Source organism: Gymnoscopelus braueri (assembly GCF_963280865.1).
Source record: "Gymnoscopelus braueri genome assembly, chromosome: 18".
NCBI classification, from domain to species: Eukaryota; Metazoa; Chordata; class Actinopteri; order Myctophiformes; family Myctophidae; genus Gymnoscopelus; species Gymnoscopelus braueri.
Window position 1 is genome coordinate 27349641 of NC_137618.1, and position 20055 is coordinate 27369695.

Here is a 20055-nt window from a genome sequence, read left to right on the forward strand (position 1 = left end):
TTTATTTTCCATCCTGAATGACAAGCCTATATTATTGCATTTACTGCAAGGCAATGTTCAGAGGCATTATCAGTATTTGTCTTAATTTCTTGAATTCATATTTCTTTAGCATAATAACTCAACTGTAAGCCAGTGTTTTGAGACATATTGTCTTTTATTGCTACACAATAAATAGCAAAAATATTTTCTACATAAATAATCAATAAATAAATAAGATAAATAAAAATACCCTCCTACATGATCGTATCGGTGATCGGTATCGGCCGATCATGATCGGAGCACCTCTAGTGCATTTGATTGGTGTTTGATTTATTATTCCTGTAAGCTCGATTATTTCCCCTCGATTATCTAAACCACACAATCTTGACATCAGGAGCACCAGAGAGGGCGGAGACCAATTAAATTCCACCAACATCCATTTTTGTGGTTGGCCTAGGGCTAGGCTGACACATTATTAGGATAGTTCGTTTTGTTGTGAGTTATATTATAGTACCTTATGTCTAATTTAACTTAAAACAAAAGTATTTGTTGAATTTGATATTGAAGTTTTGCGTTAAGATTAACACATCTGTGGTAGGCCTTTGATTTGTTTAATTTGTAATTTAAAAGAAAAGTAACCGAATGCATGAAATTGAATGCATGTGTTCAGGGATGCGTGAGGAATGAAATATGAGCAGATGAAGGTTGGCCCTATGTAGTTCCGGCAAGAACTTCAAGACACTTTCAACCCTGTGTGAATATAGTTACTCTTATATCCGAAAAACCTTGTAGAAATATGATATTTGTTATTTATTTATTATACAACATAATTTATGTATAATCGGTTTGCCAAGCGTTGTAATTCACCACGACCATAACAGTGTATTGACAAGCCTTTTTATAATAAAGCATGTTACAATAACCTTTTGAGATGGGGCTCCATGCCAAATACATATTAATTTGGCTTCCATGGTGTTGGCATTCCATGTAGCTAAATGTTTTCTTTCAATTCATAATATCATAGTTTGTATGTTTAAGAACTTTAAATGTATTTCTATTTGATCACATTTCTGTAATTCCTGAATATCTTTCAAAGCATAGGATAGGAGGAGAAGGGTGATTTACAATAGATTAACTTTCACTTTCATGTTTTATATTCTAATTATATGCAGGTGTGGTATCATATATACACATTTATGGACGGTGTGTGTGCAAGTCCATTGTGTGAGTTGGTTAAAACAATATACTGGTCAACTAAGGTCAGATGACCCCTGGAGACTGGACATCTGGACCTCCTAAAAGAATGGGCCCTTATCTCCTATGAAAGGGTTTAGGGTTTCTGTAACTAATCGGGAATGCCTTACTAGGCCAACTAGTAAGGGTGACCAGAGTAATCAATGGACTATGTCTATCAGGCCTTCAATAGTAGTATGCATAGTTATATTGTAATGTGAGTGCATTACAATATAGGTACTTATGTGTGTTCATCTCAGGTATCTCTAGAACTATGCTATTTCAATATACCACACAGGTGACAGGTCTGTATCACTGTATGAATGTTAGCCTTATTCAAGACTGTCGTTGTCGTATACTGTCGTTGTCGTATACTATAACGGCACACCAACCTCCGCACTATGGGAGATCGAGCATTCTGTGCAGCTGCCCCCCGGCTGTGGAACTCACTCCCAGACCATCTCAGAGCTCCTCAATCTGTGAACACTTTTAAGAGAGCACTAAAAACCTACCATTTTAACAAAGCATTTGGTTAGCTTTTTAAGCCGGTTTAATAACCCTGCCTCTCCTTTTTAAACGTGTTTTTAAACTTGTTTTTAACCGGTTTTATACTTTTTGATTTCTTGCAAATGGTTATCTTTATCTTGTTTTATTATGTACTGTAGCACTTTGAGGTTTGTTTCAAATGTAAAGTGCAATACAAATAAAATGTATTAGTATTACTATGACAGTCTTGATCCAAGGCTAGTATGAATGTACAGTATGTATATTTATATTCAGGTTGTATTATGAGTTGCTGATTGGGTAATACACTTTTTGTGTTTTGTTTCAACTGATAATCCCTTGGATGGGTCAAGCAATTGTCCCAATTAATTAGTTAATGATCATTCATCATGTATATCAGTGTTAATCAAACGAGGCCCTCTATAACATGGTTGATTTGTCTGTTTTTGTAATTATTAGTTTTTGTTGTTAAATTAGTTATTTATTTGTTTTTGAAGTGTTAACCAAATACACCACCACAGCTGTTGTTTAAATCTGATCTGAGAACTGCCGGCCCGACAGCCAAGCTATTACCATAGCGTACCGGAAGTCCGGTTTCAGTCACGAACCACCATCAAAATGGCGAAGATCGCCAAAACACACGAAGGTAAATTAAATGACTTAAATCGTTATTATGTCGTTGATTTTATGTGCATTTTGGCATCGTCGCGTGTCGCATGTTACAGTGACTCCACACAATGTTTTCTGGCAGCAAAATATAATTGTCTGCCCTCTTTAAACCGTGTCAGCGCGGTAGGCCTGGTTACGATGCAACGCAGACATAAGGATAATGGCGACGGATGCTAGGCTATGTAGCCTAGCCAGCTAATGCTGCTAATGCTAGGCGGCTTGCTACCTCTCCCCGAACACAATACCGTACCATTAATCCAACGCAAACCCTTTCAAATCACTAAATTTAAGTACTTAAGTGCGATATGTGAAGCATATACACTTAAAACGGGTGCACGCAACCAAAACGTGCTATTTATTTTTGTTACAGCATTATTAACTGCAAGCTAACATTGACATAGTAACGTCAGAAACACGTTGTGTGCAGTGTTCTGTTGGTCATAAAATGGCGTAGCTAGTGGGACACGGAACACATTTGCCAGTTCAGTTCAAAATCAAAATGCTTATGCGTTGTGTGGTTATGGCGATATAAAGTTGCAATCTTGTAGTCCAGACGTGATGGTGTCATTCATTCAATTGTTTTGATTTGATCCCGACCCTTGCTTAGGGACATCATCTGTGTGTTGTGCATTATTGGCGTAATGCCTTTGTTTCTGTTTAGAGATGTACCGAATCTACCGATAGCATTTTCTCCTTCCCGATACCGGATTCCGGTCCCCATAACTTGCATGTCGGTCGATACCAAGTACCAATTCGATACCATTGTGTAATTAAACATAAATCTAGGACAGTGGTTCTCAGAGTGGGAACCACAATACCCCTCCTTGAGGTGGTTCAAAATGGACCCTTACAAGTCAGTAACTCTGAGAATGTACAATTGGAACACTTACTGGTCCATTTGGTGCCATATTTACATTTGGTTCCATTTGCACACTCAGAGTTATGGGGTCCTTGAAATGTAAAAGTTTGAGAACAATTGATCTAGGAATAAATAAAAAATCCTCAACAACAGTAAAAGTGCAGCTTCAAGTTAGTAAAATAACGATGTAAATTTTACAGTAAAAATATAAAACCGTAGTGCAACATCAATTCCAAATATTACTGTAAATGAAATCTCATCATGTGATAAATTACATGGTATTGGAATGGCATACTGATAGACTGGCATACTCGCCGAAACAGACACCAGCATTTTAGGCAGTATTGGCAGCGTTTCGAAAACTGGTATCAGAACAACTCTACTCTTATTTCTGTTCAACAGACGGGAGAGATGACTGGTTGTAGACTAATTTTACTTGTTTCTTGTATTCCCTCTAGACATAGAGGCCCAGATCCTGGAGATCCAGGGGATGAAGGCCGCCCTGCTTGAGGAGGGAGATCAAGGAGTGGGCCTAGACTCCACTGGGTTCTTTGACCAGGAGATTTACGGAGGCAGTGATAGCCGCTTTGCTGGTTATGTCACCTCAATTGCTGCAAATGAACAAGAAGATGTGAGTGGTTTGTCTTTCTGGGGTGTGAGGATTAAAGATTGAATAATAATTCCAACTTTCTGCCGACTCCAAATCATGATACACTGCTGACAAGCTTTGTTCATTTGTGCCACATTTTTAAGGAGCTTGACTGCTCCGTTCTTGTGCCTGTTGCATACGAGCTGGGAGAGTCTGCCTCTTAGGCAAGGCTTGACTAGACTCTTGTTTCTCTCTATTTTTTTCCAGGATGATGAAGAGGATTCATCTACCAGTCTGCTGGGACAGAAGAAGCCAGGGTACCATGCCCCGGTGGCTATACTCAATGCTATACCACAGTCAGAAGAGGCAGTGAGTATTTTATTTATTGTGCTTACTGCTTAGTTATTTCCATAAACCAACCCATCACTACCTGAGTAATTTTGATTGATTGAATATTTTATTAGGCAAAAAATTTTTAACATCACAATTACATTTATAATACCCGTAAATTTCGGACTATAAGCCGCGACTTTTTTCCCATTTTTCGACCCTGCGGTTTATATAACGGTGTGGCTTATCTATGGATTTTTACAGCTAACGGCCACTAGGGGACCTCCTAAATCTATGGATTTTACACCCGCGGCTTATAGTCCAGTGCGGCTTATATATGCACAAATCATTCAATTTAGCTGCTGCGGCTTATATTCAGGTGCGGCTTATAGTGCGAAAATTACGGTACTTTGTCTAAAAGGTCCATCCAAAAAAAGTCCTTGCGGTCTTGTTTACATTGAGGTCCTTGGCATTCAGTTCAGTAATGAATGCCTTCACATCTGGTTTTAAACAATATTTTTTTAAATGTTGGACTACGTGGAAAACGTGTCTAAGAGGAAGGGGATAGAAAAACTCCTGTGTTGGCAGTAATATACTACCATGTTCTTGTACCACCATGTTTCTGTGCCTCAATTTGGCTCCATTTCCTCTCTACAGTATGACCCGTTTGCAGAGCATCGCCCCCAGAAGATTGCAGACCGGGAGGACGAGTACAAAGCCCGACGCAGACAAATGATCATCTCCCCTGAACGTCTCGACCCCTTTGCAGACGGTAATTTTCACCACCCGTCTTTTCCTCATCACATCCTCCCATTTCCTCCCCTTGTTCATGGTGTTTCTCTTTGTTTTTGTGACCCTGTGTCTACCAAGGGTTTCAAACTCACACACCTTTTTGCTGTTCAACCCTTCGGCCACAAATGCAATGGTTTGCTCCCCAGACTTAGCCCCTTCCCTGTGGTCAATCCTTTCTGGTCCCAAAGACGCCATTGGAATTGTTCCTCTTTGTCCTTTGATTTCCTCTGGACTTTTCCCTCAATTTTGCAACAGACTGAAGTGGGATTTTTTTTTGGGGGAACTTTTTGTTCAGTCTTTTGGTTTTGGAAGGCTTACTGTTGTGAAGTGTGAACGCAGACTATTTTACATGAGTACGATACAATAACGTTTATCCCAGAGTGAGGTTGACATATGGTTTACTGGAAGAGGTAGTTAGGTGTTCTCCTTTTTAAGGGGATAGCTCACCTAACGAACATGGGTTGCAGTAATTTGTGTGTGTGTCGAAGGGTTAACAGACCCATATGGCTGTCAGTCTTGACAGACAGATGATGGGAAGGTGTAATATCTTCTAGTCATAGGCTGTGATAGCAACAAGGATGAGAAATAAATAAAGTTTGGAAGTTGGCCACATTTGATGGTCAACGTTGGCATAGCTCACCTCTGTGCTCAGTAGCTGAGGACATTGCAATAACCAATCCGCTCGTACATGCAGAACTACATGTCACGAGGCAGGCAGTGGAGAGAAATGTGCTGGCCCCCATTTAACCTTGGCCAGTCACCTGAAGCATATTTAGAGTGGCTTCCAAGTATTGGAAGGGCACTCATACAATTTGTTATACAATCAGACCTGGTCTGTAACCTCAGTTTCTCCTCTTTGGTACAATGTGGCAGCATTATGGTTGCTTACAGTTACCCTTGAATTGTCAGACTTGTTAGGTATGCAGCGTCCCACAGGCCTTATTAAATGAGGCAAGATGTAATCTCATCGGTGCAGTCACCATTATGTGAACTGTTATATAAACGGCTGTAGTGCACCTGCCTCAACATTAGTATCCACTACATCTTGGCATCCGATTAGTTATATTCTACATTATCATTGTTAAACTCTTGCCGGCTTTTACCAAACTAAAGCTTTAGTGGTGTAAGTAACAGCTTGGCGTTTTAATCTGCTGCTGTTTTTACAAGATGTATTACTTATACTTATTGATCATCGGTGGTCACCTTTACTTTCAAATTTGAAAGCCTTAACCTGGCTTGATACACACCCCATTATGAATTGAGAAATGGAAGGCCATTTCAGAGTCTTTTACAGCTTATCTAAATGCTGTCTAGGAATGCCATTTAGATTATAGCAGATACCATGGGTGTAGTCTGCACTACAACACAAGCAATTCTGAGCCAGCAAGATTCCATACTAGTACACATCCCTTGAAAACAGAAGCTGAAGAAGGCCTGTGTGCCACATGTGGTTTAGTGTTGGTAGGGCTTAAAAAACCCTGCATGTAGAGAGAGTTCTGTTTACAAAGATGTTGTGTAAATATATTTTTATTTTACAACTCTCTCTGTAAAATAGAAATATGTTATCAAAAGAAATGTGTGCCACAATACCACAGGCCCATACTAACTGTCCTTAATTTCTCTCCTACAGCAGTACTGCTTTGCCAGTCCTGTACTGCACTCTGTTAAGGGCGCAGCAACTCATCCTGTGTAGGTTATGGTGAACACACACAGAAGTGTGCACTTGTCAGTTTGGTCAGGGTCCACTGGCCGCTTGTCTGACTGGGGGAGCCTATGAGGGGGAAACAAATGCAGCCTAGCTACAGCAAACCTCTGTCCCCCACAAGCCACTCATTTTTGTTTTATTTTATCATTTGACTTAACCAGGAACCATAGATGAGAACTTTTATGAAGTTGCAAATCAAACTTTTGTTTGTAGGATTTATGAGTTACTTTATTTTTTGATCATTTATATTTTTGTCTTGAAACATCAAGTCAAGATCCAAATTTAGGATTTTAATGTAATTACTGTTGGAATCAGTCAGATGTTAGATTAACCTTGTACGTGAGTGGCCTATCTTTCTGACCAGAAGTTAAGTGACTGGTTCCATTTTGCTGTCCTCATCCCATGTACTTGGCTGCAGAGGTAGCAACAGAACTGCTAGTTTTGATGGCGCTGAGGGGATAGTTCACTCCTAGATGTAGCCTCAATGTCTTGACTTCATCTTTGATTGCTGTGAATAATTAGTAATGTAGACCACAAACCTTTTTTTTAATTACATTTTTATTTTATTTTATTTGAGGTTAAACCACAAGAAGATTTTTATTTTACATTTCTTTGAGTGCCGTAAAACATTGCACTACAGGTGGTATACTATTGTGTGTGAGTTCCAACCCTTTTCCAAAGTGTTACTAATGGTAAAGAGAAATTTTCTAGGCTTCTTTTCTGCCGGTTGAAGTCTGACTGCAGAAGGACCCTTGGCACTGAAAGTGTACGTATTCTGGAGAGCACAGCCCAGGACCCCTGCATCAGTGATGGCTATATCCTCCTTAATCTCCTTTTAAAAAGAAAACAGAGCATCATCAGCTCTTCTCTCAATGTATCTGCTTGTTTTTTTCTCTATAGACTGCTATGTCTGTATGTAAACCAACAGAATATGTATCTCTAGGGATTTGTTGTTGTGTTTCAGCTGTAAAACAAATGAAAGAATAAAAAAAAAGAGACATTTGCTATGAGCATATAAAGAGTCAGGGTTAGCTGGCTGTGTTGTATGTGCTTGCTGTGTTTTGTTATGAACCGGGTCCCGCGGGGTGTGTTCTAATGAAGGTACTCTTGTTCTTGTTCGTGCTCTTTCGCGCAGGGGGCAAAACGCCAGACCCCAAGAAGCAGTCGCGGTCGTACATGGACGTCATGAGAGAGCAGCACCTGACCAAAGAGGAGGTAGGCTGCGCTTCTATCCTCCCCAAACACATTTCCTGATCACATTCATACAGAAGTGACAATTGTGGCTGCCGAATAGAATCCTGGGATTTGTCCATAAGGGATGTGTTGTTTAAGACTTGAATTATGTGATTGATTTTTATTGCCCAAAATGGATATACATGATCATCTGTCAAAAAAGTAAAACCAAAAGCTTGAGAGCTTATTCCCATTGTGCATCTCCCCACAGAGTGAGATCCGTCAGCAGATGGCTGAAAAGGCCAAGTCAGGGGAATTGAAGGCTGTGAATGGATCCGCCGCTTCCCAGGCTGCTGCTGCAAAGCGAAAGCGTCGCTGGGACCAGACGGCCGAGCCGGGGAATCAAACACCCACCAACACCACGCCCAAAAAGATGTCCAGCTGGGACCAGGCTGACGAAAAAACTGAGGTGACAGATCCATGTCTCAACATCTTAGACCTCAGATATTTGTTATAGCACACTAATGAAAGATAATTTATCAACAGGCTGGGTGAACTAAGATATTATTATTTAGCGCTTTGCCTTAAGCATGGGAAGCTCTGTCTGTGTATTCAGATAGATTTGATGAAATGGCAGGAATTGAACTATGTGAACTTAAGCCGGCCGAATACTCGCTTAAACATTAGAAGTTTTCACCATTGAGAACCAGCAAACATGTCCCCAACCATTTTCTGTATGTGTGTATATATATATATATATTTTTGTTTTTTATTTGTCCTTCCACCGGAAGACATGGCGCCTCTGTCCTACTCGTCCTGTTCAACACCCTCGATATCAGGCGCCACCCCAGCCCTTAGGTGTTCCTAGCTATATTTGTATAGACACTTGGCCCAGCTGGATGCACCGCTGTGCATTCAAACCCCTAAACTCTGTACATATGTCTTTTTATGTCTGTCCATGCTACAACTCCTGAATCTTTTTGCTCTGCAGTGCGCAACATTTTCTGCATCATAGAAATTCTATATCACGGCCTTTAGACCTTTTGAGAATCCTGCTAACATTCTTTTGCTTCCTTTATTTCCCTCCCTTACAGACTCCAGGGCACACCCCTGCGCACACCCCTGGGCACACACCTTCCAACAGCCGCTGGGACGAGACACCTGGTCGGCCCAAGGGCAGCGAAACCCCTGGGGCCACCCCCAGCACCCGCATGTGGGACCCCACGCCCAGCCACACGCCGGCCGGAGCTGCCACTCCTGGCAGAGACACACCCGGTCACGCAACCCCCGGGCATGGTGGTAGTGCCACAGGCAGCGTCCGCAAAAACCGCTGGGATGAAACCCCAAAGACGGAGAGGGAAACCCCCGGACACGGCAGTGGTTGGGCCGAGACGCCGCGCACAGACAGAGGAGAGGAGTCAGTGGGAGAGACCCCCACACCGGGGGCCAGTAAGAGGAAGTCTCGTTGGGACGAGACCCCTGCCAGTCAGATGGGTTCTTCCACACCACTCCTTACCCCTGGGAAAACCCCAATAGGAACCCCAGCCATGAACATGGCCACACCCACACCAGGTAAACAAGAGCAGCCATTGTAAGCCTTTCTGGCCTATGTGCTTTTTTCTTTTTACTGGCTGATGTGTTTCTAATGTGTTGTTTACTTGTGTGTTCTCTTCAGGTCATCTGATGAGCATGACCCCAGAGCAGCTCCAAGCATGGAGATGGGAGCGAGAAATTGATGAGAGGAACCGTCCCCTGACAGATGATGAGTTGGACGCCATGTTTCCTGAGGGATACAAGGTATAAGCCCTGTTCCAGTCTGATAATTCAATTACTAATGAGGAGGTGACTTTTAGTGTGCAAAATAAAGTCTTAGTATTGACAAATGCTTTCCCTCTCATTTAGCGTCTGCTAAATGCCTAAATCGTAAATGGTCTTTTCCTCTCATTTAGCGTCTGCTAAATGCCTAAATTGTCTTTCCCCCAGGTTTTACCCCCACCGGCAGGCTACGTTCCCATTCGTACCCCAGCCCGTAAGCTGTCAGCCACCCCCACCCCCATCGGGGGCATGACGGGCTTCCACATGCAGCAAGAGGACCGTTCCATGAAGCAGATGAACGATCAGCCCTCCGGAAACCTCCCCTTCCTCAAACCCGACGACATCCAATACTTTGACAAATTGCTGGTGAGGACTGCGCATGTGCATTTTAACACACATACACACGATGCGTAAAAAATAGCCAATTGTTAGTACCGTTGTTTAAAAATCTTACAGTGTTTGCTAAAGCCTGATTTATACTTTGTCGTACAGCATGTTGCTCACAAAAAATAGACCTGCTGATTATGCATACTAAGTATGAGTAACATTTTGTTTGGTAGGTGGAGGTGGACGAGTCTACACTGAGCCCCGAGGAGCAAAAAGAGAGGAAGATCATGAAGCTGCTGTTGAAGATTAAGAATGGAACGCCGCCCATGAGGAAGGTCAGTCTGGGTTACCATCTCTCATCCTCTTTAAAATCCCATCCTCCCTCACTCAAAACAGTATCCCATCGTGCATATAATACGGCCCTGAATTGCCTTCCATCTTTACACTCTGGGTTTTTGGGTGACTTGATTCCTGCCCATTTTGCTCTCAGATCTGTTTAAGAATCATTGTTTAAGATCATTTCAAGTAAATCTCAAGTCTCCCTAATGCAAGATCATCACCCAGCACTGAGCCTGAGCGTGGCTGCAGTGTGAATAACTGGGCTGCTGCTGTCAGTAGAGAGGTCAGATGGTAGACCACCATGCTCCGCTGGGAGCAGCAGACGACACAATTCTTTGCAAGGAGGACAATGAAGACCATCCCAGTATACATCAATTTTGACAAATTTTACCTGCTCTCCCTTCTAGGCGGCTTTGCGTCAGATCACAGACAAGGCACGTGAGTTTGGAGCGGGTCCCCTGTTCAACCAGATCCTGCCACTGCTCATGTCTCCCACACTGGAAGACCAAGAGCGCCATCTTCTGGTCAAGGTCATCGACCGCATCCTCTACAAACTGGACGACTTGGTCCGACCGTATGTACACAAGGTAAGCTGAAGTTGAGGCCTGTGTGTGTGTGCACAGGTACCATCCCAATCACTTTGTTGGTATAACGTCTCGACCTGTGCTCATGATGATATCCAGGTGTTGAAAACACCGCCCTCTGGCGGTCAGAAAGAATGAAATGGAAACAAGTTTATCTGTGTATACGTATATGAGACTGATGTATCATCTCTGTGTCTAGATCCTGGTGGTGATTGAGCCCTTGCTGATTGATGAGGACTACTATGCCAGAGTGGAAGGGAGGGAGATCATTTCCAACTTGGCCAAGGTGAGACACCGCATTTGTAGAAGTAGTTTGCTCTGTGGTGTTGCTGTCTGCATGCAGTGGGCCTGGTTGTGAGATGGAAAATTATTGTACTTAGGGTACAAGAGGAGAGAACTTTGCTGTTGGGTGGGCTGTATGCGAATCATTCTCGCCTGTTAGACCTCTCCCATGGTCAGATCAGGGCTAGTACTTCGCTAGATTGACACCAACATGAGAGCTAGCAGAGAATGACATTCATCTCACCTCTGTTCTCAACCTGCACCCGTTGGTGACAAATGCAGACTATTCCTCCCTATTTACCAGTCGGGGTGTAAGAAAATAGCGATACATTTGAGTATCGCAATATTTAATTTCCCAATACTGTATTATAGATATTCAAAAACACCATGCACAAAAGTTGTGCTATGATGCTCGAAGGACTGTGATTATGTATACATTTTTATACCATGTTGCTTGCCTAAAAGAACAGATTTACAAACTAGATCAGATCTTCAAGCTAACAGCTGATCTACAAGCTAAGATGTGTTTTGTCTAATGTATTATTTTCTCCTGTCCTCCAGGCTGCTGGCCTGGCCACCATGATTTCCACCATGCGTCCCGATATTGACAACATGGACGAGTATGTCAGAAACACCACCGCCAGAGCGTTCGCCGTGGTGGCCTCTGCCCTGGGCATCCCCTCTCTTCTGCCCTTCCTGAAAGCTGTGTGTAAGAGCAAGAAGTCCTGGCAGGCCCGACACACGGGCATCAAGATTGTACAGCAGATTGCCATTCTCATGGGCTGCGCCATCCTGCCCCACCTGCGAAGCTTGGTGGAAATCATAGAACATGGTCAGTGCTCACTCATTCCCCCAACCGCTTTCATCAGCAACATGTTGGGAAGTGGGAACTAGATAAATTATCACATAATGTCAACAGTTAATATGTCCTGACGAAGTGGAAATCATGCTGTGATTGATCCTTTTGATGTCTATTTCGACCATGTGTGTGTACAGGTCTGGTCGATGAACAGCAGAAAGTAAGGACCATCAGCGCCCTGGCTATCGCTGCCCTGGCTGAAGCCGCCACACCCTACGGTATTGAGTCCTTTGACTCGGTTCTCAAGCCCCTCTGGAAGGGTATCAGACAACACAGAGGAAAGGTGAGGAACACAGACAAGCACTGATGAGCCAAACAAAAATACAGAAGACAATTAAATTGTAAATCAATAAATTAACTCCCAATGCAAGATCATCACCCAGCACTGAGCCTGTGTGTGGCTGCAGTGTGAATATCTCCTTGCTATAAAATCTTCCTCTGTGAGGGGCTGCTGCTATCAGTAGAGCGGTCAGATGTGGACCACTATGCTCTGCTGGGAGCAACAGATAAATAAGACAACTATTAAAATAAATTGTTGGCTAAAGAGATACCCATGATTAAACTCTGCATATTTTGTTTTCCTAGGGTCTGGCTGCCTTCCTGAAGGCCATCGGCTACCTGATCCCCCTGATGGATGCAGAATATGCTAACTACTACACCAGAGAGGTGATGTTGATCCTCATCAGAGAGTTCCAGTCCCCCGACGAGGAGATGAAAAAGATTGTACTCAAGGTACCAGAGGGGGGAGAACTGTGTGCTGGTGTGTGGGTGGGCCTGCATGCGAATCATTCTCGCCTGTTGGACCTCTCCCATGGTCAGATCAGGGCTAGTACTTCGCTAGATTGACACACCAACATGAGAGCTAGCAGAGAAGGACCTTTATATCCCCTCTGTTCTCAATCTGCACCCGTTGGTGACAAACACAAAAAAATTACATTTATTCCAGCTTTTTGCTTCATGAATATTGACATTAGTACATACTTGATTGTGTTAAGATTGTGTTTAGTAGTTAGTCAATTTAAGTATTTGTCCTAATTCACAAATAAAACCCTAAAGCAAGCTGTAACTTACAGAAGTGTTGGGGTCGCACCCGGTTGCATTCCATGTCTGAGCTGTTCTCTTGTCTTGTGCGTTAGGTGGTGAAGCAGTGCTGTGGCACCGACGGTGTTGAGGCCAACTACATCAAGACAGAGATTCTCCCCCCCTTCTTCAAGCACTTCTGGCAGCACAGGATGGCTCTGGACAGACGCAACTACAGACAGGTCAGCGTGCACACACTCATACAGGAGAGACACCACATGCATTCGCAAATTCAGGGGTCAGAATATGTGAACTATAGACATAACATGTTAAAGTTATTGCGTTGACTCCTTCCTGTTCACAGCTGGTAGACACCACAGTGGAGCTGGCTAACAAGGTGGGAGCGGCCGAGATCATTTCACGTATTGTGGACGACCTGAAGGATGAGGCTGAGCAGTACAGGAAGATGGTGATGGAGACCATCGAGAAGATCATGGGCAACCTTGGAGCAGCAGACATTGACCACAAGCTGGAAGAGCAGCTGATTGATGGCATTCTCTATGCCTTCCAGGAACAGACTACAGAGGTGAGTTTGAGCCCCTATGTTTGAAAAGCACAGGCTGATTATTGGATATCTTTTAAAAAGTGTTTATGCTTAATCTAGGCAGAGACAAGAAGTTAGGTCAGAGAATGGGGGAATGGAATGTATCACAGGTCTTTATTGATTACCACAATCCTTTGCCTTGTCCAGGATTCAGTGATGCTGAATGGTTTCGGCACGGTGGTCAACGCCCTGGGAAAACGCGTGAAGCCATACCTGCCTCAGATCTGTGGTACGGTGCTGTGGCGTCTTAACAACAAGTCAGCCAAGGTCCGTCAGCAGGCTGCCGACCTCATCTCCCGCACAGCAGTGGTCATGAAGACCTGCCAGGAGGTACGCCTTCAAAAACATACACATGCACACATCATTTCAGAGACATAAACTATCACCGGCTAACACACGTTCTATCTGTCTACCCATTTGCAGGAGAAGCTGATGGGTCACTTGGGAGTGGTGTTATACGAGTACCTGGGAGAAGAGTACCCTGAGGTTCTGGGTAGCATCCTGGGAGCACTCAAGGCCATTGTCAATGTCATTGGTATGCTAGCTTAACTACTACGCACACATTCATTTATAGAGATGTGACAATAGGTTTACTTCTGACTCAACCTTCAACTCAAATAAAAAAATGGAAATCCCAAAATCGCGCAGTGCAAAATATGTAGCATACCGTTTGTATATGACATGTCTACGTCTGTGATGTTAATTCACATTGTGATCTGCTTTTTTTCGTGAGTGACGTATATAAATCAGGCTTTAAGTATTTAGTGTTACCTATGACATAAAGTGGTGGATAAAGCGCTGACGATGTGCAGACACTGCAACATGATTGGATTATGGTAGCGCCAAATACTTCATATATGATGACCCATTTATGAAGATGTCACCCCAGTGTGAGACAGCTTATGGAGGACAGAGTCAGTTAGGAAAGAGCACCTCCTTCATCCCGCAGCATTTAAACGGTGTCTCCATGCAGATTAAGAGTTCAGACAAGACAAACACTTGGGGGGGGGGGGGGGGGGGGTATAGCAAAACATGTAATGCAGACCTTTCAGCATATGATTAAAGTGAGCCACCCTGTCCCCTCTCGCTGACATTTCAGCAACACTGTAAATTACAAATTATAACTTTAAACAGACATAAGCTAGGGATGTGCGCAGCGACTAATTTCACTGGAGGTTAAACAATAATTTAGTAACCGACTAAATGACTAGTCTAAAATTAAGCCAATCAAGTTCAAGCCACATAGTATCATGTCCTTGGGGTATACGCGTACATGATGGCTGGGGGCATGTACTTGTAACGCAAGCCACCTCACGCTACAGAAGAGATGACCAAGAGATGGGCTCTTGCCCTATGGGCCTCATGGCTCACAACGATGCATTGAGTTTGAGTTCATTGAATCAACAATTAGAAAATGAACACCTTTCAGGCGTTGACACTAACGGTTTGCCGACTGCCTGTGGCAGGTAAATAAAACTTTCGGGCAGGTGGAGTTTGCTTTCGAGTTGTCTGACCGGGCAAGTGCACGTTTGACTGGGGACGCAATCGTCTTTAGTTCGCTATAAACGCAACACGAGATATCTGTCTAAACACCTGAACGTGGCCAGAGCACTCGGTCCCCAGAGGGGAGAACTGTGCTGGTGGGTGGGTGTTCCTGTATGCGAATCATTCTCGCCTGTTGGACCTCTCCCATGGTCAGATCAGGGCTAGTACTTCGCTAGATTGACACACCAACATGAGAGCTATCAGAGAAGGACTTTACTATCCCCTCTGTTCTCAACCTGCACCCGTTGGTGACAAACACAAAAAACTGACATTTATTCCAGCTTTATGCTTCATGAATATTAACATATCGACATTAGTACATACTTGATTGTGTTTAGTAAATCAATTGAAGTATTTGTCCTAAAATATTTGTCCATGTCCACTGGCTACTGCAACGGACATGACCCCATTATCCATTACTTATCCAAAAATAAAACAAAGTTGAAGTTGGTTCATTGGAACCTCTGCCAATTTAAGCTTTACTGGCCTCTTTTTTCCCCAGTGTGCCTTTCCCTAGTATGTGTAATAATTGACTGATTACACAGAGCAGTCCACACATTGTGCAGGAACTGCAAATGACAACTTCTTGAAGAGCTAATCGGACATTTTCTCTTAAAAGGTATGCACAAGATGACCCCACCCATCAAAGACTTGCTCCCTCGTCTGACACCCATCTTGAAGAACAGGCACGAGAAGGTCCAGGAGAACTGCATTGACCTAGTGGGCAGAATCGCAGACAGGTTTGTGTGGCAACATTGAGTAATATTGCAAGAACATGAAGCAATACACAGCAAGGGAGGAAGTGATGTCTTGCGTAGTTGAGCAGTTGGTACATCAACCACAGAATCACAATTTGTCCAGCTGTCTCTCTCCCCCTCTCTGCTCTCTCTCTCAATTTCCTGTCTCTCTACACATTGTCCTGTCTAAATAAAAAAAAGCAAAACAATGGCTGAAAGAATAATGCATGATTTAAAAAATAATCTTTTCACAAGTTGAGGTGAGCTAAGACATGGCTTTGCGTTTTCAGGGGAGCAGAGTATGTGTCCGCCAGGGAGTGGATGAGGATTTGTTTTGAGCTGCTGGAGCTGCTCAAGGCTCACAAAAAGGCCATTCGCAGAGCCACTGTCAACACCTTTGGTTATATCGCCAAAGCCATCGGGTGAGTGTTAAACATCTGTGTAAAAAATGTATTGTCCTGGGATCTGAACCACTTAAGCTCTATTGCAAAAATAGCTGATATACAAGCTCATAACTACCTTGTAGATTTTTATAATTAAAAAAAAATGCTGGCGTATGATGACATGCCCAAAATAGGGATGCCGGGTTGAAAGTGGGTTAAGGAACCTGTACAATAATTGTAATACATTCTACACTAAGCCACTGTAGCCTCACTCTGTGCTGTTACAACCCTCTCCTCTCAGACCCCACGATGTGTTGGCAACTCTACTCAATAACCTCAAGGTCCAGGAGCGTCAGAACCGTGTCTGTACCACAGTGGCCATCGCCATCGTGGCCGAGACCTGTTCGCCCTTCACCGTGTTGCCGGCACTCATGAATGAGTACCGCGTACCCGAGCTCAATGTGCAGAACGGTGTGCTCAAGTCCCTATCCTTTCTGTTTGAGTACATTGGAGAGATGGGAAAGGACTACATCTATGCTGTCACGCCGCTGCTGGAAGACGCACTCATGGACAGGTGATAACCAGAAGCCTTGTAGCCTTGATTACCAGCTGCAGTACCCATTTTGTTTGTATAATTAATGGTAAATTATTTACCTAATAATGTTGAACCCTGACCCCATTTTCCTTTGTCACCTTGCAGAGATTTGGTCCACAGACAGACAGCCAGTGCCGTGGTGCAGCACATGTCCCTGGGCGTTTACGGGTTCGGTTGCGAGGACTCCCTCAACCACCTGCTCAACTACGTGTGGCCCAATGTCTTCGAGACGTCACCCCATGTCATCCAAGCTGTCATGGGGGCCCTGGAGGGCCTGAGGGTTGCCATCGGGCCCTGCCGCATGTTGCAATACTGCTTACAGGTAAGACTGACCATGACGATGCATTCTCAGACTAAATCTGGTTCTACACGTTGTTTTACATATCTTTAGTAGTTGCCCACTTGTGGTTAGTTTGATTTAAATGTCTGTTCTAATTGTGTATGCTCGTCGAATTATTCCTTAAGGAACTGGTAAGAGACATCAAACATTAGTTAGAATAATGTGAACTCTTGGAGTGAGCAATTTTAAGCCACATGCACTTGTCATTGGCTGGGTATTTATAAATATTCAAGGGCACTGTGCTAAAGCCTTGCTGTATTGCTCGTACCCACAGGGTCTGTTCCACCCAGCCAGGAAGGTGAGGGACGTCTACTGGAAGATTTACAACTCCATCTACATCGGCTCCCAAGATGCCCTCATCGCCCACTACCCAAGGGTCTACAATGACGAGAAAAATCCATTTGTCCGCTACGAGCTGGAATACGTCTTGTAAATAACTACAAACTTGTCTCCTCTGTCTTCACTCATAATTTCTTTGTTGAGCTCCTGTTCCCTCGATCTCTATTTCTCCTCCGTTGTCCTAGCTATCCTGGTAAAGGACTATGGCTTTTTTTTATTTAGCTATCTTGGGTCTTGTAAATGAGGTGTCAATTTAAAATCTGTCAGTTCCATAAAAAAGTCAATCAGGTCCATAAAAAAAACATACATTCATCCTCTTTTGACTGCCAACGGTGAACTTTACTTTTTCATTTGTACATCCAGTGTGACGTTAGGAGAACTATAAAACAGAACAATGTAGAGCCTTTATGTATTTTGTTTTGTTTTTAAAATCTCTGTTTTGTATGCGTTTCCCATAAAGAATGGTTGAAGTCCGAGTAGAATTGCATAAGGAATGAGAAGCAGTCAGACAGAATTGTTTGGAAACATGAAGGTTTGGTGTGGTGTTGGGCCTCTTTACTGGCTGCTCCCTACACGCTCTCCTGTCAGTTGATACCTTCACTGTTCTTATCACAATGTTGCTTTATTTGACCAAATAAATTGTTTGTGTATAAAATTCAGCTGTGCATGTTTATATTTGCTGTTGAACATTTTTACTCGAGATAAAAGAAAAAATTGCTCTCTACCGTGATAGGTTGCCACTGTAGTTCAGAAAACATTGCAACAGTTGAAGTAGGGTAGACACTAGAATGTCAATCCAGCAGGTTACCATAGATTTCCTCTGGAACAGGGGGGTAGGCCCTTCCCATTGGTCTGAAATGTTGTATGGACATATTATCCCAGACCTATACTACAAGGACTAGTATGACCAAAGATGGTTTAAAACCTAGGTAAGGTGATGTTTCTCATCAAAAGTCACTGTGGCCCTAAAAACCCAATCACCGCTCTTTCACTCAGTAGGGGAAAATGGATTGCCTGGCAATACTTTACCTACCTGTAGTTCATGACTGTGTAGATGTGATGAATCTGTATTTGTGTAGGAGACGGCTGATAATAGATGATGACATGTTATGCACATTATGTAGGAGACGGGTGATTATAGGTTATTATCCCTGTGACTGAGTGACCTTGTGGAAACATGGGAGACTGAAAATGCATTCTCCTAGAGTTTCTCATTCCAGCTAAACTATTACAACCACTTATAATACACATGGGTGTTATGGCCATTTTTTTAATATAATTAAGTCACTATACAGTATATTGATATTTTGTTTGTATAATCAATTATGAGTGTTTGAGACTAGACTAGGACAGGGGTGGAAAGAGGAGCCTACTAGTGTATCCTACTGAAGTAGCTAAATGACTAGTAGATTACTTGCATTACTACTGTAAAAATTCTAAAGTAGCTCTTATGAAGACTACTACAAACCGTTACATAATGTACAGCCTGAAAGTTCCAATGCATCATGACTGTCTATGACTATATGAATATGTTCTAACAACCCATTTCTAATTCAGTGATGCTCTCCAAAATTGTGAGCATCTTTACTAGAAGTTCGGGCCGCTATGACCTCACACCCACGTCGCACCGCCGATCGGACCAACATGTCGGAGTCATAGGGGGCTTTGTCAGAGTACCCGTTGTGCCTGTCTGTGTCCCTTTTGTGCCCATGTGTGTGCCCATATATGAGATCTCTGTATCTGTCTGTCTCACCTGTGTCCCTTTTTGCCAATATATGGAGATCTCTGTATCTGTCAGTCCTTGTCCCTTTTATGCCCATATACAGTATGGAGATCCTTGATGTCATCAGTACATACAGTACGCCCATATCGGAATGTCCATATATGGGCATATTTGTTGGATTGGCGGTTCTGGACAACTGGATATCCAAACTACTCGACGGCGGACCTCCACTCCCTTGAGTCCTTGCCGCTGTGCACGGCGAGTTTGAAGTCGGTCAGGCCCATATATGCACATGACTATATATGGACATAGTGTTCGGACAGAGCTCTGGCTCTGGACAACCGGATCTTTGTATCTGTCAGTCCCTTTTAGGCCCATATATGGAGATCGCTGATGTCATCAGAGTATACCCATATATGGGCATGCCCCCTTTTGTGCCCATATATGGAGCTGACTGATTTATTTGCGCCTGATGCCATGACGACACATTTAGGTTGGACAACACACTCCATATTTGCACGTAGCTGCATTGGGAACTCCTTATATGGTTATGGCTCGCTCATATGGTGACATGAGCGTGAGGTCAGAGGTCCGCTGACTGGCCGGCCCGCCAGCCGTTCCTCCTTAAGCCAATTTTAATATAGGATCAGAAAGCATGGGGGTTCTTCTAATCTACCTCATGGGGTAAAAGCGGTTCAAAACAAACTTCAATGGAATATGATGATTCTGA

General features: G+C 43.3%; 1 protein-coding gene across 4 annotated transcripts; it reads left to right on the plus strand.

The window, feature by feature from the left end:
* Positions 1-2243: 2243 nt before the first annotated feature.
* On the plus strand, positions 2244-18261 carry sf3b1 (splicing factor 3b, subunit 1). Of its 4 annotated transcripts, XM_080412293.1 has the most exons (24): positions 2244-2362; positions 3703-3875; positions 4101-4202; positions 4821-4935; positions 7796-7875; positions 8105-8302; positions 8928-9405; positions 9509-9630; positions 9817-10014; positions 10209-10310; positions 10722-10901; positions 11098-11184; positions 11742-12012; positions 12177-12322; positions 12625-12771; positions 13176-13301; positions 13424-13645; positions 13811-13993; positions 14087-14198; positions 15828-15948; positions 16236-16367; positions 16630-16902; positions 17029-17245; positions 17538-18261. In XM_080412293.1, the coding sequence occupies exons 1-24, from the start codon at positions 2335-2337 to the stop codon at positions 17694-17696; spliced, it is 3972 nt and encodes a 1323-aa protein (XP_080268419.1). In that variant the 5' UTR covers positions 2244-2334; the 3' UTR covers positions 17697-18261. The 4 variants fall into 4 exon arrangements, 3 of the variants coding, with proteins under 3 accessions (XP_080268419.1, XP_080268421.1, XP_080268420.1); XM_080412295.1 differs by lacking the exons at positions 2244-2362; positions 3703-3875; positions 4101-4202 and adding an exon at positions 7372-7426 and having other exon boundaries at positions 4920-4935; XM_080412294.1 differs by lacking the exons at positions 2244-2362; positions 3703-3875; positions 4101-4202; positions 4821-4935 and adding an exon at positions 5290-7426.
* The last annotated feature ends 1794 nt before the right edge of the window (positions 18262-20055 follow it).

Coding starts and splice junctions, on each gene's coding strand:
- sf3b1 (XM_080412293.1), top strand. CDS start 2,335: ATGGCGAAGATCGCCAAAACACACGAAG. Junction 2,363..3,702: donor GATCGCCAAAACACACGAAG/GTAAATTAAATG, acceptor TATTCCCTCTAG/ACATAGAGGCCCAGATCCTG. Junction 16,368..16,629: donor TATATCGCCAAAGCCATCGG/GTGAGTGTTAAA, acceptor CTCTCCTCTCAG/ACCCCACGATGTGTTGGCAA.